At 56.7% G+C, this 19,801-nt stretch overlaps 9 protein-coding genes and 1 non-coding gene across 10 annotated transcripts; 3 read left to right on the forward strand and 7 right to left on the reverse strand.

The window, feature by feature from the left end:
• Nucleotides 1-128: 128 nt before the first annotated feature.
• On the forward strand, nucleotides 129-1,176 carry J3D65DRAFT_129602 (uncharacterized protein). Its single transcript, XM_066793877.1, has 2 exons — nucleotides 129-825; nucleotides 917-1,176. Exons 1-2 carry the CDS (start codon nucleotides 299-301, stop codon nucleotides 1,107-1,109), a joined length of 720 nt encoding a protein of 239 aa, XP_066650662.1. The 5' UTR covers nucleotides 129-298; the 3' UTR covers nucleotides 1,110-1,176.
• Nucleotides 494-590, reverse strand: J3D65DRAFT_t148. The gene has a single exon. It is a non-coding gene; the product is annotated as a tRNA-Arg (tRNA).
• Nucleotides 1,177-1,496: 320 nt separating the features above from the next.
• Nucleotides 1,497-3,997, reverse strand: J3D65DRAFT_638855 (voltage-dependent anion channel-domain-containing protein). The gene is made up of 3 exons (XM_066801656.1): nucleotides 3,334-3,997; nucleotides 2,953-3,268; nucleotides 1,497-2,903 (listed from the first exon to the last, which is right to left on the reverse strand). The coding sequence occupies exons 1-3, from the start codon at nucleotides 3,641-3,643 to the stop codon at nucleotides 1,973-1,975; spliced, it is 1,557 nt and encodes a 518-aa protein (XP_066650663.1). The 5' UTR covers nucleotides 3,644-3,997; the 3' UTR covers nucleotides 1,497-1,972.
• A 97-nt stretch (nucleotides 3,998-4,094) lies between these two features.
• J3D65DRAFT_638857 (beta ketoadipyl CoA thiolase, TH2) lies at nucleotides 4,095-5,540 on the forward strand. The gene is made up of 2 exons (XM_066801657.1): nucleotides 4,095-4,331; nucleotides 4,397-5,540. The coding sequence occupies exons 1-2, from the start codon at nucleotides 4,185-4,187 to the stop codon at nucleotides 5,489-5,491; spliced, it is 1,242 nt and encodes a 413-aa protein (XP_066650664.1). The 5' UTR covers nucleotides 4,095-4,184; the 3' UTR covers nucleotides 5,492-5,540.
• Nucleotides 5,398-6,344, reverse strand: J3D65DRAFT_129845 (uncharacterized protein). The gene is made up of 2 exons (XM_066793880.1): nucleotides 6,019-6,344; nucleotides 5,398-5,973 (listed from the first exon to the last, which is right to left on the reverse strand). Exons 1-2 carry the CDS (start codon nucleotides 6,192-6,194, stop codon nucleotides 5,568-5,570), a joined length of 582 nt encoding a protein of 193 aa, XP_066650665.1. The 5' UTR covers nucleotides 6,195-6,344; the 3' UTR covers nucleotides 5,398-5,567.
• On the forward strand, nucleotides 6,296-8,124 carry J3D65DRAFT_129670 (ATP-grasp domain-containing protein). Its single transcript, XM_066793879.1, has 5 exons — nucleotides 6,296-6,453; nucleotides 6,534-6,617; nucleotides 6,669-6,741; nucleotides 6,789-6,888; nucleotides 6,949-8,124. Exons 1-5 carry the CDS (start codon nucleotides 6,397-6,399, stop codon nucleotides 7,967-7,969), a joined length of 1,335 nt encoding a protein of 444 aa, XP_066650666.1. The 5' UTR covers nucleotides 6,296-6,396; the 3' UTR covers nucleotides 7,970-8,124.
• Nucleotides 8,125-8,967: 843 nt separating this feature from the next.
• On the reverse strand, nucleotides 8,968-11,124 carry J3D65DRAFT_129620 (uncharacterized protein). The gene is made up of 8 exons (XM_066793878.1): nucleotides 10,939-11,124; nucleotides 10,591-10,719; nucleotides 10,528-10,533; nucleotides 10,309-10,469; nucleotides 9,833-9,909; nucleotides 9,689-9,785; nucleotides 9,180-9,628; nucleotides 8,968-9,134 (listed from the first exon to the last, which is right to left on the reverse strand). Coding segments are annotated over exons 1-8 (972 nt in total). The 5' UTR covers nucleotides 10,991-11,124; the 3' UTR covers nucleotides 8,968-9,133.
• Nucleotides 11,125-11,495: 371 nt separating this feature from the next.
• Nucleotides 11,496-14,622, reverse strand: J3D65DRAFT_596376 (glutamate carboxypeptidase Tre2; the record flags this gene model as incomplete). Its single annotated transcript, XM_066797838.1, has 4 exons — nucleotides 11,496-12,104; nucleotides 12,159-12,900; nucleotides 12,951-13,952; nucleotides 14,000-14,622. 4 exons carry the CDS (start codon nucleotides 14,620-14,622, stop codon nucleotides 11,772-11,774), a joined length of 2,700 nt encoding a protein of 899 aa, XP_066650668.1. The 3' UTR covers nucleotides 11,496-11,771.
• Nucleotides 14,623-15,000: 378 nt separating this feature from the next.
• Nucleotides 15,001-16,627, reverse strand: J3D65DRAFT_129932 (uncharacterized protein). The gene is made up of 4 exons (XM_066793881.1): nucleotides 16,242-16,627; nucleotides 16,004-16,188; nucleotides 15,763-15,945; nucleotides 15,001-15,712 (listed from the first exon to the last, which is right to left on the reverse strand). Exons 1-4 carry the CDS (start codon nucleotides 16,423-16,425, stop codon nucleotides 15,380-15,382), a joined length of 885 nt encoding a protein of 294 aa, XP_066650669.1. The 5' UTR covers nucleotides 16,426-16,627; the 3' UTR covers nucleotides 15,001-15,379.
• Nucleotides 16,628-16,825: 198 nt separating this feature from the next.
• J3D65DRAFT_638885 (uncharacterized protein) lies at nucleotides 16,826-19,051 on the reverse strand. The gene is made up of 2 exons (XM_066801658.1): nucleotides 18,915-19,051; nucleotides 16,826-18,865 (listed from the first exon to the last, which is right to left on the reverse strand). The coding sequence occupies exon 2, from the start codon at nucleotides 18,833-18,835 to the stop codon at nucleotides 17,045-17,047; it is 1,791 nt and encodes a 596-aa protein (XP_066650670.1). The 5' UTR covers nucleotides 18,836-18,865; nucleotides 18,915-19,051; the 3' UTR covers nucleotides 16,826-17,044.
• Nucleotides 19,052-19,801: the final 750 nt, after the last annotated feature.

Raw genomic sequence — 19,801 nt, forward strand, 5'->3', positions numbered from 1 at the left:
GTTGGAGATCAAAGTGCAGAAGGCGAATCTGGGTCCACACGCCAACCCATTGCTAGTCCAAAGCAACGGCGGATACTCATGCAAAGAAAAAATCCATCATGGAAAGGAGAAGGTCACAGCGACAGGTGCCTCCGAGCATCCTGTATTCAATCTGTCAAACAAAACGCGTCCTTCATTACGCTGCTCACGACATGGACTACAACAATGATGCAGATGCGGGCAACCGCGGCCCTCAACTTCGACGCTCTGTTTGAGCTTGCAGAGAATCTTCACATCGCATAAACACCAACTACCGGAAATGAACCACCGAGTAGGGAAACAGCGCTCACCGGCAAATGGCCTGCAACGCCCAAGTCCTTCACTTCAAAAGATCTCCACCACCACGCACCCCCGGTGTCTGGAACTCCTCTGGCATGGCCTTCCATGCCATTACATCACCCAGAACACCAAAAAGCGACATCCCGATGCCGTTCAAGGGCGCAAAAAGAAACCGCGACGCGGATGGGACTCGAACCCACAATCTTCGCCAAACACTCTTTGGGAGCTCTCCGTGGCCGGAAAGCGACGCCTTACCATTAGGCCACCGCGCCGATTTATGGAGAAGGTTCCAACTTATAGTGTTTATGGCTATCTATTTTTGATCTGGAAAAGTTGGGACCCGCACTGCACTTTGACGGAGCTCTTTGCAATTCCCCTCGCGCACACTGAAATATCATTCCCATCCTGTGGAGTAACCAACGGACTTCAGCTTTGGGTGGACAAGCAGTTGCTCGATCTGAAGCTGACTTCCGCGTGTTTTCGGACGCGCGGGGAAGCCCCACCAAGGTATGTGAGCTACCCCGCATCCAAAATCCAGGGACGCGACGCGACCATGAAGATGTCAAACACTTCGGCGCCGTTGCTCATCAGCATGCAGTTCGCGTCCCTCAGCCAATCGTCAACGTCCAGCAAATGCTCTAGATCCGGAGAGGGCGTTGCATTGCGTGCCTCGTCTCACAAGCCGCGGAAAAATTGCTTTTCCTCCACTTGATTGCTCTTTTTTTTGCTTCAACTGTGGCTCTTCGGGAGCATTCGACCACGGCGCTGACGCTTGTGGGGACTTGATGTAGAACCATGTAGTAGCGACTAGGACAAGAATTTGGAGCTCGCCCTGTCTTGTCCCGCTCTATCAATTCATGTAGACCACTGGCAAGTTCCGGGAGGTCGAGTGGACCAATCAGGGACACCAGTTTTTCTTCTTTTTTCAAATCGCTTGGTAGACATGCACTGCTGAAACAGAAACCATGCAAGGTCTTATCAACCCAGAATCTGCAGGGGAAGGTTGAAGTTGTGTTTCAGGTGCGGGTATGACGCGGGTGTGAGTATTCGATTATTCCCGGCCGCCTCATCATAATCCGAAAAAGTATTCCATCAATGCAAGTCAGTGAAGTCCAGGATAGCATTGCCCGGCTGCAAGCATGCGAACACAGCACGCGAACACAGCACATGGGATTATCTTACCGAAAAAACTGGAATTGTAAACGAAGGGAGAGTAAACTGTACCGCACCAACCCTGAAAACCTTCGAAAACCTCGATTTGTGTACTCCCCATAGGCAGAAGGAGCAATTGCTGACGAACGCTGGACTTGCCGAACGGACCATTCAAACAAACGGATGGTGCCCCTCCAGTCAACTCAACGACGCGCGGGTGTATTTATACAGTGGTATCGAAATCAAAGGGTGCGCCAACCAGCCAACCAACCAAAGTCATGCCACGACGCCGAATTACAAAAAGACAGTGGAACTTTTCGTCCCCTAACACAGCAGCTAGTAACGAGATGTGACTTGCCGAAAACAAGAGTCGGTCGAGTAAAGCAAGCTGGTGACACAGCCACAAAGTCCATAGTCGATCATTACTGGCTGGATTTTCAGAATGGAAACTTTTCGGTTCTCTTTTTTGTCGCAGATTTGCAAGGGCAGTAGTGAGCGACACTCAAGCACAGGTAGAGGGCTTTAACAAGGCATTGTCATTGTGGCCTTGAATCTTGGTGAGATCCGTATCACTGTGGCAGGGAGTGCGCATCAAAGGGGTCGGGGCGGGTGGATGCATTTCAGGGTCGGGCGTGTCCGGAGGGTGCGCAGGCATCTCAAAGGTGTTGGTGCGAGTAAGCTTGCGCTGGTCGCGCATTTCGCTGTGGGCAGCGAGCGTCTTGAAACCGCCCTCGTTGCGATCCTCCTGCTTTTGCGGCCACAAAATCTGGCGCGTCACGACGGCGCGGATCATCATCGAAAAAACAAAAAACCAGGTTACAATCAGGCCGCAGGTTAGGACGCAGCCGATGATTTGGAGCGCGCGGTTGTTGTCCAGGGCTTTGGCGACGGCAAAAGTGGCCGTCGTCAGCGCCGTGTTGGGGAAGACGAACGAGTACCAAGTCATGGCAAAGTCCATGCGGCGGCGCGTCGCGGGAGCCCAGTGAGCGCCGACCGAGACGAAGAAGAACCACATGGCCAGGCCCCAGAGCCAGATGCCGATCCAATTGGCCAGGACACGGCTGATTTGGCCAGTAAGATGGCCGTCGCCCATGAAGTCGGCCGGGACGCATTTGGGAAGCATATTGCCCATGTTGACGATGCCAGAGACGGTAAAGCCCGAGGGACCGACACTGATGAACATACCGGGACGCAGTGACTCGCGGGGCAGTTTTTGCGTCATCAGACGGTACATGAAGGCGGCATAAATCATGGTCGATACCATGAAGCCGATGCCCTGGAGAATGGTACCACCAATGATGATGTCGAGGGCGCGGAGGCCTCCAGTCTTTTGAGCCAAATTGCCAGCGTGGGGACCGGTGATGAGGAGGGGGTAGGCGGGGAAGATCCATATGGGCGTCATTTGGGAAATGGTAAAGGTCGTCGTCGACCACCTGAACAGTCAGCTTGATACTACAAACGAGCAGAGCCAAAGTGACTTACATGATGAGGTAGATGCCGACCGAAAAGACAATGGCAAGAGCGCAATAAATCCAGAAGAGTACGACCATGGCATCTTCCAGCCATTGACCAGCGGCCGGGACGCCATATTGGGAAATGTTGACCAAAATTGTACCAAAGCTGATGATGGAGGCAGGGATGAACAAATTCTCGGTCGGGTGCAAGAAGCTGGCTCGAAAGGTGTGGGGGTAGATATAGAAGCGAAGACTAATCATGACGATGTTGAATATGAAGAGAAATATGTTTAGAATGAAAAAGATGCAGCCAATGGCAAAAAGACCAGGGAAGCGGAGGGGGACTAGCGGCAGTCAGTTGAGTTACAATGAAGCTCGCGGATGCACGCAAATCACACAACCCGCGCACCTGAATACAAGACATTTGCAATGCCGCCAGTGGCCATGGTCATGCAGAACCAAGTCCATGTAAAGTGTCTGATGCGTTCTCTGAAGCCGAGCTTCTGGTCAAAGTGGGCCTTTTCGTTGGCCTCTTGGCCGACTTGGAAACCGTTCCGGAGAATCATTGGCGTGGCCGCATGAGAACTGTGATGGGATCCAGGGGACTTGGAAATGGCCGGAGAGTTGTCATGATGGAGGGAGGAGCGAGAAGCCGAAGGGTTGGAGCGGAGGGTCATGTTGGCGCTCAGACTCGGATATGGTTGCAGAGGCTCGGCCATATCACGGATCAGACCTGCTCGCAATCAAGTGGGGCGAGTGGTGGAGCGAGAGAAGACCGACATGCGGACAGCAGTTGGCGGATCAAAGGCCGGCCGCCAGTCGGAGAAAAGAGAGAGAGCGAGAGTATATAGCGGTAGGCGAAGGAAGAGGATGGGAGAGGATGGGGAAGCGGAGATGAGATGTGGAGAGAGAGAGAGAGAGAGAGAGAGAGAGAAAGAGAGAGGGAGAGGAGCTGGAGGACGTGCAACAAGAAGCATGATGATTGTCAGTCATACGGGGAACCCGGTCGAGTGTGACGCCACTGGGAATAAGACGATTGGAGCTGTCGTCGACGATGGGTGAAGAGAGTTTTCGCGGACGAGCACACAGAGCCGCGTTCCCGGAAGAGGTCAAGCCAGGCACGCCCTGAAACTGCCGACCTCTTCTCCGCATCCCGCACCCGCCGCGGACCCCATCCGCAACCCTCGATACGATGCCCGCGACCATGGCCCATACAAATTGCCCCGACTCCCCCAGCTTATTCCCGTAACTCTCTCCGCCATGGCTGGCTTCATTCAAAGAGGTGCCAAAAACATCCTTGCCAAGTCGCCCAACGACGTCGTCTTCCTGTCCGCTCTGCGCACCCCCGTCACACGCGCCAAGAAGGGCGCCCTCAAAGATGCCCACGACCACGAACTGCTAGCCGCCGTACTATACTCTCGCCCGTCCGTTGTGGCCCGCCGTTGATTGCGCTGACACGGCTCGTCGCACAGGTCCTCAAGGCAACCCTCGAGAAGCATCCCAATCTCGATCCCTCCAAGGTCCAAGATGTCCACGTCGGAACCGTTCTGGCCGAGCTGGGCGGCTCCAAGGCGGGACGCATGGCCCTCAATCACGTCGGCTACCCCGCCACCACATCTCTCCAGACCGTCAATCGCGCATGTAGTTCCGGTCTGGCAGCAATCACCGGCATAGCCCACAGCATCGCCGTCGGCCAGATCGACGTGGGAATTGGCGCTGGCATGGAGAGCATGACCCGCAACTACGGCTCGAGAGCAATTCCGACTCAATTGTGGTCCGAGCTTAGAGACAGCCCCGTCAAGGATGCCAGAGACTGCATTATGAACATGGGTCTTACCGCAGAAAACGTCGCCGAGAGGTATCGAGTAAATAGACAAGACCAAGACGCCTTTGCCGCCCACTCGCAGCAAAAGGCCGCCAGGGCTCAGAAATCGTCCCTGTTTGACGCCGAAATCGTTCCCGTCAGGACGCGCACCATTCCAAACCCCGAAGTCCCGGAAGACACGCAAGACATCATAGTCAGGGAAGATGACGGCATCAGGCCGACGACGACCGTCGAAAAACTGTCCACCATGAAGCCCGCATTCAAGCCCGACGGAACCTCGACAGCCGGCAACAGCTCCCAAGTCTCGGACGGTGCCGCAGCCGCTCTCATGATGCGCCGCAGCACTGCTCAGGCCCTGGGTCTGTCCGGCGCCATCATTGGCAAGTGGGCAGGCACTCAAGTCGTTGGCTGCGCCCCAGACGAAATGGGAATCGGTCCTGCCCTGGCCATTCCCAAGCTGCTCGACTACACGGGCGTGAAAACGGAAGAAATCGGCATCTGGGAAATCAACGAAGCCTTTGCCAGCCAGGCCTTGTACTGCATCCGCGAGCTAGGAATCTCCGAAGAAAAGGTCAATCCCAAGGGCGGTGCCATTGCGCTAGGACACCCTCTAGGTGCCACGGGAGCACGGCAGTTGGCGACGCTGCTGCCCGAGTTGGAGAGGCAAGGCCAGGAGTTTGGCGTCGTGAGCATGTGCATAGGCACAGGCATGGGCATGGCGAGCTTGATAGTGCGCGAGTAGGCCGTTGGTTATTAGAAAGCAAGGCCTCGGAAATCAAATCATGTCAGACCACCAGAAATACTCCCTGTCTTCCCCGCTATTTCTTCTTCTTCTTCGCCCGCTCCTCCAGGACCTCGTCCAAAAAGGTCATTCTCTTCTTTTTGCGCTCTGGTGTTGTCCTCGATTGTGATGCCTTGCCCTTGACCTCGTCGTCAGATTCGTCCGAGTTGGCGTTTCGTGTCTCGACGGGCGACTTCCTTGGCCTCTTCGACTTGAACATGGCGGCGCGTCCTTCCTCATCGTCGCTATCGTCTTGCTTGGGAGCAGGCCTCTCTGGCTTCTTCGGGGCGGGTCGTGGTACCGGAGCCTTCTTGTCCATCGCCTGGGCGCGTAGAGCACCCTTGGGTAACAGCATCTTCGCCAATTCCTTGTTGGAGGAGAGGTGTTGTCGTCTGAAGCTTCCGTCTGCAATCTCTTTTGGAATCTCAGCACCTACGCCGTGACTGTCCGGAGTCAGCAAAATCCACGCGAAACCCCAGTCGACGCACAGTTCGGGCTCAGGCGTAAACAGGGCTGCGTCGTCTTGCAGCATCGGCTCCTGCGACTTTTCCGTTTCTGCAGCGGGCCGCGAGGGGAGCCATGACGAAATCAGAGCTAGGCTGCGCGCCGACGCGACGTTCGCCTTGTTGTAGACGACCTCGTCTGGGCGCACCGTGGCAGGCATTGTTTGGTGGTGAGGTGGTTTGGTGTCGGAGGCTGAGTGACGACAAATCCCGGCCCTTTGATTCACGCCCGCCGCGGCGCTCGAGCCTCGTCTTGGCGCAAAAGCTCCGCAACACTTGCAACCCTATCATCAAGCATCTATCTCAAAGCAAACCCTCCTTCTCATCCCCTCCTCCCCGCCTCTCCTCTCCCCTCTTGCAACCATGTACAAGCTTGCGCGCGCCGGTCGCCCCATGGCCGCGGCCCTCAGGGCCTCTGCCGTGAGTTCCCCGCCTCGAGGCTGCTCCCGCCAAAGCTGTCAATGGAGCTTCAGCTTGGAACACCCACTGACAAAGCCCAGGAGACTCCCCTCAAGCGCTCGGTCATCCAGCAGACCCGCAACCTCTCGATACACGAGTACCGCTCTGCTGGCCTCCTCGAGACCGTACGATCCCCGAGACAAGACCGTCCCTCCTCCACCGCTAACATCCCGTAGTATGGCATTGGTGTTCCCAAGGGTGCCGTCGCGAAGACGGCGCAAGAGGCAGAGACTGTCGCCAAGTCCATCGGTTGGTGTTGTCTATGCGCAAGATGAATACATGGCTGACGTTCAAAGGGGGGGATGACATGGTCATCAAGGCCCAGGTCCTTGCCGGCGGTAGAGGAAAGGGAACTTTTGACAACGGTTTCAAGGGCGGAGTCAGGGTCATATACTCGTGAGACGCTCTCCGAGAAATGTCCAGACGCACACATCAGCTGATATCACGGCTCTCCAGACCCACCGAAGCCCGCATCCTTGCGGAGCAAATGATCGGCCACAAGCTCATCACCAAGCAGACTGGTGCCAGTGGCCGTCTCTGCAACGCCGTCTACATTGTGGAGCGCAAGTTTGCGCGCCGCGAGTTCTACCTCGCCGTCCTCATGGACCGTGCGAGCCAGGGCCCCGTCATTGTTGCCTCGTCTCAGGGTGGCATGGACATTGAGGCTGTAGCCAAGGAGAACCCCGAGGCCATCATCACCACCAAGGTCGACATCCACAAGGGTGTGACGGACGAGATGGCCCGCGACATTGCCACTCAGCTCGGTTTCTCTGAGCAGTGCATCGAGGACGCCAAGAACACCATCCAGAAGCTGTACCAGGTCTTCATGGAGAAGGATGCCACTCAGATTGAAATCAACCCCCTGTCCGAGACGACTGACCACCAGGTGCTGGCCATGGACGCCAAGCTCAACTTTGACGACAACGCCGACTTCCGCCAGAAGGACGTCTTCGAGTGGCGCGACGTCACCCAGGAGGACCCCGACGAGGTCAAGGCTGCCCAGTCCGGCCTCAACTTCATCAAGCTCGACGGCGACATTGGCTGCCTGGTCAACGGCGCCGGTCTCGCCATGGCCACCATGGACATCATCAAGCTCAACGGCGGCCAGCCGGCCAACTTCCTCGACGTCGGCGGTGGCGCGACCCCCGAGGCCATCAAGCAGGCCTTTGACCTCATCACCTCGGACCCCAAGGTGACGGCCATCTTTGTCAACATCTTCGGTGGTATCGTCCGCTGCGACGCCATTGCCAAGGGTCTCATCTCCGTCGTGCAGAGCATGAATCTGCGCACGCCCGTCATTGCCCGTCTGCAGGGCACCAACATGGAGGCGGCGCACAAGCTCATCAACGAGTCCGGCCTCAAGATCTTCTCCATCGACGACCTGCAGAGCGCCGCCGAGAAGTCGGTCCAGTTCTCCAAGGTTGTCAAGATGGCGCGCGACATTGACGTCGGCGTCGAGTTCACCCTCGGCATCTAAGCGCAGCAGTAGTTGTTGCTGGGGTTTCCATGGCGGCGGCAAGCGGCAGCAGCAGCAGTGGCGGCAACACTTTCCGGTTGGGAGGATCGCTTGTTTGCGGGATTGGGGTGTTGTTTAGATTCCCTATCTTCTCTTTTTGGTCGGCGCCGAGAGCGAGCGTTATACATGGCTTGTAAATTCCGTAACCCAGACCGGCATTTATTCCTTCCTACCACCACAAGTGAGGCATATGGTGGCTGCCATGTGGACGCCGATCTCCATTGCTCGTCGTTCCGGGGACGCGACAAGATGGCATTCCAATGACGAGACATGACTTTGAAGAATACAGCAGAGACACCGACTGTGTACATACTCACCCCGTGCCCACGTACCATCATACCTAACCACCCACCGTATGAGTATGTGGAACCAGCATTCCCTCTTGTACATGGTAGCAAAAGAATCATATCACGACACTTTGCTTACTTCCTGCTCTCTACACTTTTGTTGAAGCCTTGAAATAAAGTAACAGAAGGCGCACAGCATTGGTCAAGATTCGTTGCTCATTGCGTGCCTGCTACAGCTAGAAAATGCCAACTTAGCCACCCGCATAACACATCTGCCCTTGTCTCTCCGCTCCCAACCAAACATGGCTACCGCCCCACTCAGGTCGTAAGAGTAAATCCAGAAAGAAAGAAAAAAAGAGTACCCAGTTATTTTTGGTTGCCGAGCTCCATCCTCCCCCGTCATAAAGAACCGACGACTCAGATACTTCTCTCTACTTACTATCCGTATACGTTGCAACAACAAGAATCAAGACAGACAGAGCGTTTGACCAGAAAGAGAAGAAACAAGAGACCAGCTGGAACCCGTTCATCAAGGACCCACGAGGTCCACCCTTTGCATGTCGTTACCTACGGATGATGCCTCGCACTTGTGTTGCCGCTTTTGCTGCGCGGCAGTCGTATCTTGCCCCTTTTCTTTGTTTTCCCCTGATTGACCAGAACCAATTCTTCATCCCATTAATCCGTCAATCGTACAATCAAATCCTTGATGCCGGTCCTGCTGATTTCGACTTACCGCCCCCCCCCCCCCCTCCACTCATCACCATTTCCAGTTCCCCTTGGTCTCTTGACGCACCGGACGTGCAGGGTGGAACATGTTGATCATGGTGGGTAGTTAGGTTCTAGACGGGTAAGCGAAATCTGGACAAGACAATTTTGGTATTCACCAGTAGGGGCGGCGTGGGTACTCGTCGTAGCCGCCACCGCGTCCACCGCCGACAGGGCTCCTAGGTCTGCCGCGGGGCGAAGGTGGGCGACCTCCGTACGGCCTGTCATGTCCGTTCAAGTAGGGATCAGGCTCGTAAGCACCACCACGGCGAGGAGGAGGAGGACCACGCGCGTCGTACGGGTCATCGGGGTAACGAGCGCGTGGAGGTGGGTAGGCGTCATCGAGAGGCGGACCACGGACGCGAGGAGCGGGAGGCGAGCGGTAGCGGTCCCGAGGGTCGTAGTAGTCCCGCGGCGGAGAGCGACGGCGGTAGTCGTCACGGCGAGGACTGTAACCACGAGGAGGGCCGCGGCGGTAGTAGTCGTCCTCCGGAGGACCACCGTAGCCACGTCCACCACGAGTCGGGGAGCGCGACCTGTAACGCTCGCGAGGACGTTCCTCCTGGACCTGGTAGGGGTAGTCAGAATACGGGTAGTCGTCAAAGTAAAAGGAAGGCTTAGGTCTGACATCTGCGACGCATCGGACCGCCTGTCCCTTAAACTCGCGGTTGTCGAGCTTCTCAACAGCGTTGCGGAGGTCGTTGACGGTTTCGTACTCGACGAAACTGAAGCAGTTAGCGTCGCGCCAGAATCGCGGGAAGCGCATACGTACCCTCGGCCATCGCGATCACGTCCAACCTCGGAGTAAACGACGTCCAATCCAGACTGACGGGCAAAGTCCTTTAGGTCCTGTAGGTCCAGTGTAAGTTCCGGCCAATTGCACAATGGATGAACGACGAGGTGCAAAAGGGCAAACAGGGAGGTCCAGGCCAGGCAGGGTCCAGAAAGCAAGCCAGCAAAAACAAGGCCGAGTAACAGCGCTCCGGGGACAAGCGAGACTCAAGCAAACAAATGGCGGCTGCTGGAGCGCGTGATGAAACGGCCTCAAAAGCTTGTCAAAGAACGGCCAAAGCCACCAGAGGACCAGCGTCCAGAGTAGCATCTCGCGATCGGGTCCAGCGCAACCTGGAGATGCGAACCACGTGGATGATGCTGGCTCTCGGTAGAAGACATGACGGGGAAAGCACATGGCGAGAAGGGCAAGGGCATCCAAGATTCTCAACCAACTGATATGGGGAGTTTGCTAACCTGCCAGCTCGTGTCGACCGGAAGACCAGTGATGGACATGCGGAATGGAGTGCGCCTGGGACGCGGGACGGCGCGCTCATGGTTGGTGAAGCCGTCGTTCTGGCGACGCGAACCACGGGCAAACTGAACAATCAGGCGTTCGCCCATGAAGTCGGATCCATCTGGGCGGGTGGTAGGGTCAGCACGGACAGTGGCGTGGGCGCAAGTGGGACAACGTACGGAAAGCTGTGGCTGGGGTTAGCATTGGTCGCAATCATCGAGTTGGAGGAGCGAGCGACTTACCAGGAACGACATCCCTCGCGTCCATGGCATCCTTGTACTCGATGAAGCCGAAGCCATTCATGAGCTTGATCTCGGTGATCTCGCCAGTGCCATGGGTAGCAAAGTGGGCTTCAACATCGGCCTTGGTGGCTGTAGGCAGCGGAAATTGCTAGTCAGCGAGGCGCCAAACATCCAGGAAAGCGAACAAGAACAGGCAGGTGCAGCAGTAGCATCATCAGGCAGGCCACGGGATCATGGTAACTTCGCCGGCGGTCCAAAAGTCTCGACCAAAAAGCAGTCGGAGGTGGGTGGCAGCGGAGAAGAGCAGTGGCCAATTTTCCATCCAGGCCTTCTGGGGAGTGTGCGTACCGTGGCGAGGAAGGTTGCCCAGGTAGAGGCGGGTGGACGACACCTCAGTCATGACGTGCGATCCGCGAACGAGGCAGCAGCTATCCGGCGGCGCAGGCAAGGCAAGGCAGGGCGAAGGCACACGAGTGGATTCTGAGTTTGCGCCTGTCGAGCGAGGCGCGTGGAGAAAGAAGAAGTCGGACCAGAGACACGGGCCGATGGAGATGAGATGGAGGACCGCGATGGGCGCGGACGAGTAGAACAGGTAGAGGAGGAGTCGGTGGGTGGGTGGAGTGGAGTGGGAGGAAGACGAGACGTCGGGGAGTGGAGTGGAGAGGTCGTCAGGGCAGGTCGAAGTTGACGAGGGAAGGACCTAACCAGCCCCAGGAAGCGCCAGCGCCCGCGCCCGCGTCAACGAGGGAAGGAAGGCGGCGGCAACCCGGGCTTCTGCCGTTGCTTTGGATCGCAACCGCAACCCGATCTGACACCAACCCAACCCAACCTCACCCATCCACCCTCTCAGTCTAGGAATGCCGCACCCGTCCACCCGCCCGCTCCTTGTCGCGCGCCACCCGCTACCTTGGTCTCGAGTCTGTCCTCTGACCTGACGATCCGTGTCTGATCCGCTTGCATACACCCACGACCAATGGAACCGTCCACACGTCATGACATCAGCAGTCCAGTCCAGGCGAATACGAGTCAACATTGCTGCACACACTCCACGTCCAACGTACATGTGCCATTATTATTCAACCGTGAGGATTCCAAAGCACCACCCTGTCCAATCCAGCTATGCTTACATCCCTCCGTCGCTCCAAACGCCGGCCCATGTATATCTAAAGGTAGTGTCGTCACTAATGCAACAGCTTGTCGCTCGCTTTTGAAATGATGGTCGCCGCCTTGTTGACCTGCTTCTGCGCCAGCTCCCAGTCGCCCAGCTCGACGGCATCCCTAACCGCAGGGAAAAAGGCCTCGTCGTAGCCGCTCCAAGCGTCGGGCCCAAAAACAACGTGCTTGAACTGTTCGCGCCCGGGCACCCCGTGCTGCTCCTTGCTGGGGTCGTCCTTGCCGTCCGTCCGCTTCACCGGCAGGTCCAATAGATGCGTCTCAAAGTTGGACAGCCTCGCGTTGTGCGATATCCGGTCCACGCCCATCTTGTTGGTTTCAAAGCCGCCCCTGGCCCTAAACTTTTCCAACTGTTAGCATCGAGACCAAACAGGGACTCATCTCTGCGCGCTTACCTGTCCCCACCACTCGTCGTCAAACTTGCCAAACTCTTGCGAATTCTTCTGCAGCAACGTCGCCGCCTGGTGCAATGCCGACAGGTCGAGCGCTGCGCCTCGCGAGGCGTCCTTGCCAACCACCCATTTCTCTAGGTCCTTGACGTAGCCGCTGAGTGCAAAGGCATAATCCTTCAAATCAAATGGATAGATGGGCTCCTGCGCAATCTCCAGAATCAGGAGGACCCAGACTTGCGCCAGTGCGGCGTGGTAAACAAAGCCCGGGTCTCCAAACTGGTCCATCCAGTCAAAGGTTTCGTAGCAACTGTGATATGGCATGCCGTTTTCGGGTCCGTCAAACATCATGTCCAGCGATGAGGCGCCCGCCAGGTCTTGAAACGCAACGTAGTCGCTCCCGGCACCAAGACCCTGTATTCTCCCGCCATTCTCGGTCCAAACATCGACCAGCGTCCGGTTCCTGATGGGATCAGCGACGCGGCTGAGAACGCGGGTCAGAGCGTGCTGAAAGAGCGGCGATCCTGATGCACGAAACTTGTCTCCGACGACGCCGACATCCACATTCAGATAGGCAATGGCATTATCGCGAATATCCTTGATGTGGTCCTCGACGTATTCCGTAGATCCAATCATGTTGTACTCTTCGGCATCCCACGACGCAAAGTAGATGCTCCTCAAGGGCCGCCAGCCCTGTTGAACGAGTAAATCGAGTGCCGTGATGACTTCCATCATGACAGCAGTGCCGCTGGACCATGTTAGCTGCTGGGGATCCAATGATACTGTGACACTACCAACCTTCCGGCGTCTGCCGACCCAAAACACCAAGCATCGCGGTGGTTGCCGACAAAAATCTTCTTTGACGTTGTCTCGACACCTTCAAAGACACCCATGACATTCCAAATGTCTTGCTTCTCCTTCTCTTCCTGTTGGTTCTGGAGAAGCACTCGAGGCGAAGATGAGTCTCCAGACCACCATTCGTCGACCTGGGGCACTCCCCCGATCCAATCTCTTTCCAGCTTGACTCCGTGACCCTTCAAAACCTGAAGCAGCCTCTTTGCGTCTCTCCACGCAAGCGGCAGGCTGGGAATATTTGGCAGGGCAGAGTTGTTGTTCTTGCTGATGCGCTCCGCGTCGATCGTCGAGGCATAGCCGGGTGTCAACACGTCCCCCACGATCCACGCCGATTGTGCCACAGAGCCTCTCTGCACGCCGTCCTCTGGCCGCCATCTCCCCAGCGGATACACGTCTCCCCTGAGAAACCCATCATCTTTCGGGTCCGAGTAAATCAGACAGCCCGCGGCTCCCGCCTCTTCTGCGAATTTGACCTTCATGGCGCGATCAGACATGGTCCCGTAATACCGCACCAAAACGATTGCGCCCTTCAAGTCTATGCCCCGACTCTTCAACGCCCGAAAATCTTCACGACTGCCGTAGTTGGCGTAAATCAGGGGTCCGGTAGCGTTTCCTGATCTAGACAGGCCATGGAAGACCATGGTTTGCTGCTCCTTTCTGATGTCCGGGGAAACAGGGTCCTCTTCCAGAACAGCTTCCCAAGCCAACTCCTTCGGCTCAACAATGGCAACTCTCCGGCCGCCCTCTATGGGGTAGTTGAGGTAGACATTATAATCCAACTGCGCAACTTCGTCCATGCCCGCGCTCTTGAAGAAGCGCTCGATCCAATCGGCCAAGAATTTGTCGCCTTTGCTGCCCGCAACGTGATCGACGCTAGCAATATGTTGGAGGTTCTCGCGGATGCGCTCAGCTGATATGCTCGACTGTACAAACGAACGGGCCCATCTTTGAAGGTTAGTATGTATCAATATATTGACGTGTGAGTGACCTACTCAGGATTGAAAGGAGCCATCCCGTGGCGACCCATGGGAAATACGGACGTAACGAGGACGACGTAGACGAACGATGCTATCAGCAGGACGCCAAACAGCCGCAGCACAACCGAGTAGCCGGGGCGGAACTGCTCGGGGAATGTAGGTATGCGGGATGTAATGATTGAGAAGGAGGGCCAGCGCAGCGGTTTGCGCAAGCGTGGTAATCGAATGGCGGATAGGCTTGCTCCTATGCTCGAGATGCGCTTGGAGAAGCTCATGGCAACGCGGCGTCTACGCTGAGCCCGCTCGTCGCCGTCTCCGTCAATCACGTCCAGCTGCTCCATCTCGCGATGCAGGCCGGCCTCTTCATCCTCGCTCTCTCCTACCATGTCCGGCAGCGACAGGTCGCTGTCCATGCTGGAGCGCGCCGACTCCACCGTCGGCTGTTGATATCCATCGGGACGGGCTGGTGCGGCGTGTCTCCTGGTGTTATCCAGCAGGCCTTGCCGCTCGGCATCGTCGCTGACTTCGCGAGGACCAAGGCGGGAAACGGAAGAGGGCGGGCGCGACGAGGTGGCTTCCTCATAGGTAGGAATGGGGACGCTCTCCTGCGGATCGTATGGGTGCTTTTCGTCGGTCATTGCGGTGGGCGAGGTGTTGCGTAACGGGACTCCAGGTCCCGGCCGGATGGCTTATGACGCGGCGACAGGGCGACGTCGGTGGGCTGGAGCAAGGGGATATCGAATGTTGCGGTCAATGGGGGCTCATGGTCGCGGGAGCGCTACCGGTGGAAGGCGTAGAATGTGGTGACGGTAGGTTAGACGGAGAGAAGTCTGGGGGAGGGGAAGAAGGATGCCGGTACGGTGCGAGGGAGATGGCAGACGGATGGCGCGCACACTCAGCACCCAAGGCGTTGCGGCGGTGCATCTGGCGCAGGGAGTTGACGGCGATCCGTGGCCCGGGGACTTGATTCGTGTGTGGAATGCCGTCAGGTCTCGACTCGACTCCTTGCCACTGACCTCACTCTGAATTTGTACAGACACCAGGTCTGTCAACCGAGTGCTGTCGGTCGGTGCAACGTTGCCCCTCGGCCCCTGGACAGCTTGGTTGTCGACTTGCTGCGGTAGATCGACACCTTATCGCCCTTGTGCAGACAGACGTCCCATCTTAGCACACGCCACCTTTGCTCTGGAAGCGCTAAACACGTCTTTCGGTTCTAGGGCAGTTTGACTACGCCCTCTCCGACCTTCTCAACTATCTAGTGTCGAAGAAACCGTTGCTTCCAGTCGCCCGTTGCAGTCGCACCTAGCCAGGAACTAGACACATGGTCGTCTTAGCTGCCGACCTATATTACCCATCCCTATGCATGCTCTGCGTCCCGTCACAATAATTCAATCTCTATATGTTCCTGCCCCCCGTCACCGAAATCGTCTGCCCACTGACATAGCTGAACAACGGGCTTGCAACAGCCAGAATCGCTCTCGCCGCCTCCGTCGCCGACCCGGGCCTCCTCAGGGGGATGTCTTCAAACCCCGCCTTGGCTTTGCTGTCCCCCTGAGCCTTGGGGATGCCCAGCGCCACCTTCTCACCATCCGGCGTCGTGACGAAGGCCCCCTCCTCCTTGGCAGCCGTGAGACGCGTGAGTATATGGCCAAAGGCCACAGTATTCGACCTCACACCAAATACGGGCCCCCACTCCTTCGCAATTGTCTTTGTCAGACCCTGGATTCCCTGGAGATAGTTAGCATCTGCTGTACTTGAGGAGATTCTGCGATACTGACAGCTTTGGCAACGGCATAGTTGCTTTGTCCCGCATTGCCGTGCAGCCCGGACGTCGACGAGATGTTGATTATGCAGCGGGGTTCGTTATCCTTCACGCGAAAGAATGGTGCTGCCGCACGGACGAGTTTGAAGGGCGCCGTGTTATGCAGCGCGATGATTGTGTCCCACTGCTTGTCGGTTGTCTGATACCAAAGTCAGCGGGCCGGCACATTCTGTTGCATCCTTCCTGGCATGCTCGACCTTGTGGATGACGCCGTCCCAAGTGTAGCCGGCATTGTTGACAATGATGTGTATCTTGCCATTGCCGAATTCGGCAGCCCTCTTGACCAACTCGTCGATGTAGTTGCTGTCAAGCATGTCGCCTGGGACGTCTAAAGCGCGGCCGCCATTGCCGTTGATGCTCTCTGCAACATCCTTGGCCTTTTCTTCGACGGGAATCAGCTTTTGACCACACAGACGGCACATGGAAAACACGCACTAGCATCAATATCAGATACGACGACTTTGGCGCCCTCGTTGGCAAAAAGTCTAGCCGTCTCGGCGCCGATTCCCTGGCCAGACCCTGTAATGATGGCGACCTGACCCTGAAGCAGGCCATTTGGAAAGTTTAGGTGGCCTGCGATTTGACTCAGGCGCTCCGCGGACGAAGACGACGAAGACATGGCGATAGGAAACTGAGGCAAAATGACAATGAGTCTTGACAGGCGTGAATGGGATGGAAAGGATTGAGGGGTGCCGTGAGAAGACCAAGATCAAGTCCAAAAAGCCGAGCGGGGGGCACCAGACGGCCAAAGGTGGAGCACGCGAAGGATGCGAAATCTGGGGAAGCTTGAGCGAGTTACCGAGGATGACGCCTGCAGCCTCTGCACCCTGCCGCGGTCCATCCCGCAACACTAAACCTCCACAGCACTGTGGGTGTCGAAAGAAATGAGACTCCCTGGGTTGATCTGCGGCAATGAACGACTGCTTCCTGAGCGTAAAGGTGGCTGTATATGAATGCTCCCCAGACGCACCCACATTGCCAGGAGGTCTTCTTTTTTTCGACACCCACTGTGACAGAGGTTGCTTGGACTTATTCGAATTGTTTCTAAGACAGGAGCGATGCTCCATTGGGTATGCTATTTCACGTTGCCCTTCCAATGCTCAAACAGACCTGCGCCGAGAAATGCCGCTGTGACAACCAAAGGAAAGCGCAAACGAACAAGAGCTGAACCAGCAGCTCGACCATATGTCCCGCCTCGAACTGTGCACAAGGAACCAAAAGACAAGAAAGAAACGTCTCTAACCCCTGTTGTTCCTCTTTCCCCTTCCACACTCCTTCTTGTTCAACGGCTCTTCTGGGAAAACCCACCCTCTCAAGCGCTTCGCCTCCCTCTTCTCACTCAAGTTCGGCTTTGGGATCCACGAGTCCTTGTCCAAGCAGTATTGTCTGGTCAAGGCAGCAGGTCCGCCCACCTCCATGCGCCAGCTGCCCTGGATGCCTGGCAGCGGGTTCTCCTTTGCCAGCATGTGGAGGAACCACAAGGCAAGGCCTGCCGTCATCTGCGGCGCCTTTTGCTGCTGCTGGCGGCTGCCATGCCTCGAAATCTCAATCGGCTCGCTGAGTTCCAAAAAGCCAAACAACGGCACGCCCGAGCCTGCGTCGGCGCTAACGACCGTGTTGGTCGTCGCGGCGCGGCCGTTTGCGCTGCCGCCAGCAGCGACAGCGTCTTCTGGGCCGCCGCCGCACCGCACGCACAGCAGCTCAATCTCATTCATGATGAAGCCGAAGCGGCAGCCATGCTCGCGCATCACGCGGTGCAGGTGCGCCAGGCCCGCCAGGTAGTAGACCTGCTTGTTGGGCGGCTCGCGCCGCATGCCCGTGTTCCACTGATCGTAGGCCTTGACGACGCCCACGACCCGCCCCCGCGAGTCGCCGTAGATCGTCTTTTCGTAGTCCGTCATGTAGTTGGACACGAAATCGACTGGCGTCTGCGACGACGGCGTCCCCTTGTGTGATCGCATCACCATGTGCGAGCTACCCTGCGCTACTTGCAGGGCTGCGTTGATCTTGACGTTGTAAAAGTCGCGGCAAATGTCGTGCAGGTCCGACTCGCTGTCGGGCCTGAGATTGGGCCGCGAGGGAGTCGGCAGTGACTGCACGTCGACTGGAATGTTCAAAAGGGGCATGAAGCCCGGGATAGATGTGACTGTGTCGATAGAAAAGTCGGTCCAACTACGGAGGTTGCGAATGTCCCACCAGTAGTGAGTACCACACACATTGCGAGTTCCAGTCGTGATTCGTTGAACAAGGGCCGGGGAAGGATTCGGGGCGGTCAGGTAGTCCATGAGCGTCGTAGTTGCCAGGGGTTCACCGAATGCTTCAACAGCAAGCCCATGAGCAAGTGACTGCTGGACCGGTTGCTGGATGGTAGGGATGTTTTCGTCATACGAATACCCTTGAAAGTGATTGGAGGGCATCGAAGCCGTCAAATCAATCGAAGGATGTGAAGTGACGTACTGTGGCATCTGGCGAGAGGCATTGTACGCAAGACGGCTGGCCACAGGTTCGTCGACCGTAGTGGAAGACACGGAGCGAGAATGCGTTCGCGTAGAAGAAACAGAAGGAGAACGAGCATGTCGAGCAGCCACAGAAGAGCAGCGAGAGTTTGCAAGCCTCACGGGAGACCCGAGGCTTGAGTTGAGACCGGAAGTTGAAAAGAGAGATGTCGAAGTACCAGAGCCAAAAGAGCAGTGGCTCTCGGGAGGGCTCATTGAGCGGCGATCCAGAGATGCGCGTGTGTAGGGACTGTAGCTTTGGCGGCTGGTACCGCTGGCAGAAGACGCCGTCCTGCGGTGTCTCACGGGGCCACTGCTGGTCGGCTCCATGGTTTGGTCTTGAGACCTGATTTTTGGCAGCAATAAGGGGCCATGTTGACGTATCGGAGACCTGGAGGCTGCAGAGTTGACGCCGCAGGCGTCTGGGGATGCCTCCGGGGTGATGAGATACGGCATCTCAAAAGAAGGCTGATTAAGATATTCCGGGTACAGATGCACCGGGAACGAGGGCGGCGTAGTTTGTCTTGCGTACATGGCCAGGGATAAGATGTAGGTGCTTCCTGACTAAATGGATGAGCTCGAGGCATACTGTAGAGAGCAGGAATCGACTTACGCAACAGCAAAGAAGAAAGATCTAGAGAAGGATTATTGGTGGACTTTTGGTGAAAAGCGGAGACCAGCTCCAAAGAGAAAATCTAACAAGGGAGAGCAAAGGAAAGAAGAATGAGAGGGCCTGAGACTGGAAAGAAGTGACTGGAGAATGCAGACGGTATGCGGCAAGAATGTTGGTACTTATTCCACGGGCACGAGGCCGTCATGTCCAGAGACAAGGATTGGCGGCAAACAAGATGAAACACACAGATGCTCGATTTAGGACTCCGAGGCCGAGTGTCATGGACTGTGGATCCGCAGAATGAGCCCTGTGAAACTCGGCCGTCTTCTGTGGAGGCTTATGCGCGATTGCAACCCAGAATGGGGCTTTTGCGGGCTTGGAGCTCGTGCGGTCCGCCTCCAGAGGAAATCCGACAGGATCGGTTGGCATTCGGTGGGGACGTATGATTGTCGTGGCAGTCGGGCTTCGTGCTGATGGTGGGCCCCAAAAACAACTCGTTCGGGATCATTTGGAGCCATGGGCGCCTGCAATGGGGCGTGGCGGCGCGTGGATGGCGGCGCAGTCCTTGGAGTTGTTGCAGTGGGCGCTTAAAGCAACAACGCGTTCGACGCGTCTGATTGGTCGAATGGTTGCAGACGTCGACTACTGCACGGCCAGCTCACTGGCTATCTGCGCAGCGTCCGTTTCGAAGATGCTTAGCCGTCTGCACAAGTGACTCACTCTGGGGGATCTTCTCTGCCGAACTTTTAGTCTCATTGTCCGGGTTGTCACCACCATCAATGCCGTCCATGGTCGCCCTTCTAATATGATGGATCCTGGCCTCCATCTCGACCGTTGCACTCGAACGCTCCCGCTGCCGCCAGGTCCATCCATGAACCCTGCGAGAC

The sequence above is a fragment of the Phyllosticta citribraziliensis genome (assembly GCF_038025025.1).
Source record: "Phyllosticta citribraziliensis strain CPC 17464 chromosome Unknown J3D65scaffold_13, whole genome shotgun sequence".
Classification (NCBI taxonomy): domain Eukaryota; kingdom Fungi; phylum Ascomycota; class Dothideomycetes; order Botryosphaeriales; family Phyllostictaceae; genus Phyllosticta; species Phyllosticta citribraziliensis.

What these genes read in the sequence shown, in the direction of transcription:
- J3D65DRAFT_129602 (XM_066793877.1), top strand. Translation starts at nt 299, where the DNA reads ATGAACCACCGAGTAGGGAAACAGCGCTCACCGGCAAATGGCCTGCAA. An exon ending in CGCGGGGAAGCCCCACCAAG is followed by an intron (nt 826 to 916) that starts GTATGTGAGCTA and finishes ATCAGCATGCAG; the next exon opens with TTCGCGTCCCTCAGCCAATC.
- J3D65DRAFT_638855 (XM_066801656.1), bottom strand. Translation starts at nt 3,643, where the DNA reads ATGGCCGAGCCTCTGCAACCATATCCGAGTCTGAGCGCCAACATGACC. An exon ending in TGCAAATGTCTTGTATTCAG is followed by an intron (nt 3,269 to 3,333) that starts GTGCGCGGGTTG and finishes GACTGCCGCTAG; the next exon opens with TCCCCCTCCGCTTCCCTGGT. An exon ending in GTCGGCATCTACCTCATCAT is followed by an intron (nt 2,904 to 2,952) that starts GTAAGTCACTTT and finishes CTGACTGTTCAG; the next exon opens with GTGGTCGACGACGACCTTTA.
- J3D65DRAFT_638857 (XM_066801657.1), top strand. Translation starts at nt 4,185, where the DNA reads ATGGCTGGCTTCATTCAAAGAGGTGCCAAAAACATCCTTGCCAAGTCG. An exon ending in ACCACGAACTGCTAGCCGCC is followed by an intron (nt 4,332 to 4,396) that starts GTACTATACTCT and finishes CTCGTCGCACAG; the next exon opens with GTCCTCAAGGCAACCCTCGA.
- J3D65DRAFT_129845 (XM_066793880.1), bottom strand. Translation starts at nt 6,194, where the DNA reads ATGCCTGCCACGGTGCGCCCAGACGAGGTCGTCTACAACAAGGCGAAC. An exon ending in TTTACGCCTGAGCCCGAACT is followed by an intron (nt 5,974 to 6,018) that starts GTGCGTCGACTG and finishes GACTCCGGACAG; the next exon opens with TCACGGCGTAGGTGCTGAGA.
- J3D65DRAFT_129670 (XM_066793879.1), top strand. Translation starts at nt 6,397, where the DNA reads ATGTACAAGCTTGCGCGCGCCGGTCGCCCCATGGCCGCGGCCCTCAGG. An exon ending in CGGCCCTCAGGGCCTCTGCC is followed by an intron (nt 6,454 to 6,533) that starts GTGAGTTCCCCG and finishes GACAAAGCCCAG; the next exon opens with GAGACTCCCCTCAAGCGCTC. An exon ending in CTGCTGGCCTCCTCGAGACC is followed by an intron (nt 6,618 to 6,668) that starts GTACGATCCCCG and finishes AACATCCCGTAG; the next exon opens with TATGGCATTGGTGTTCCCAA.
- J3D65DRAFT_129620 (XM_066793878.1), bottom strand. Translation starts at nt 10,990, where the DNA reads ATGACTGAGGTGTCGTCCACCCGCCTCTACCTGGGCAACCTTCCTCGC. An exon ending in GGGCAACCTTCCTCGCCACG is followed by an intron (nt 10,720 to 10,938) that starts GTACGCACACTC and finishes CGCTGCCTACAG; the next exon opens with CCACCAAGGCCGATGTTGAA. An exon ending in CGGTCCGATGCGTCGCAGAT is followed by an intron (nt 9,629 to 9,688) that starts GTCAGACCTAAG and finishes TACCCCTACCAG; the next exon opens with GTCCAGGAGGAACGTCCTCG.
- J3D65DRAFT_129932 (XM_066793881.1), bottom strand. Translation starts at nt 16,425, where the DNA reads ATGTCTTCGTCGTCTTCGTCCGCGGAGCGCCTGAGTCAAATCGCAGGC. An exon ending in CGTATCTGATATTGATGCTA is followed by an intron (nt 16,189 to 16,241) that starts GTGCGTGTTTTC and finishes TTCCCGTCGAAG; the next exon opens with AAAAGGCCAAGGATGTTGCA. An exon ending in ACTATGCCGTTGCCAAAGCT is followed by an intron (nt 15,713 to 15,762) that starts GTCAGTATCGCA and finishes AACTATCTCCAG; the next exon opens with GGAATCCAGGGTCTGACAAA.
- J3D65DRAFT_638885 (XM_066801658.1), bottom strand. Translation starts at nt 18,835, where the DNA reads ATGTACGCAAGACAAACTACGCCGCCCTCGTTCCCGGTGCATCTGTAC.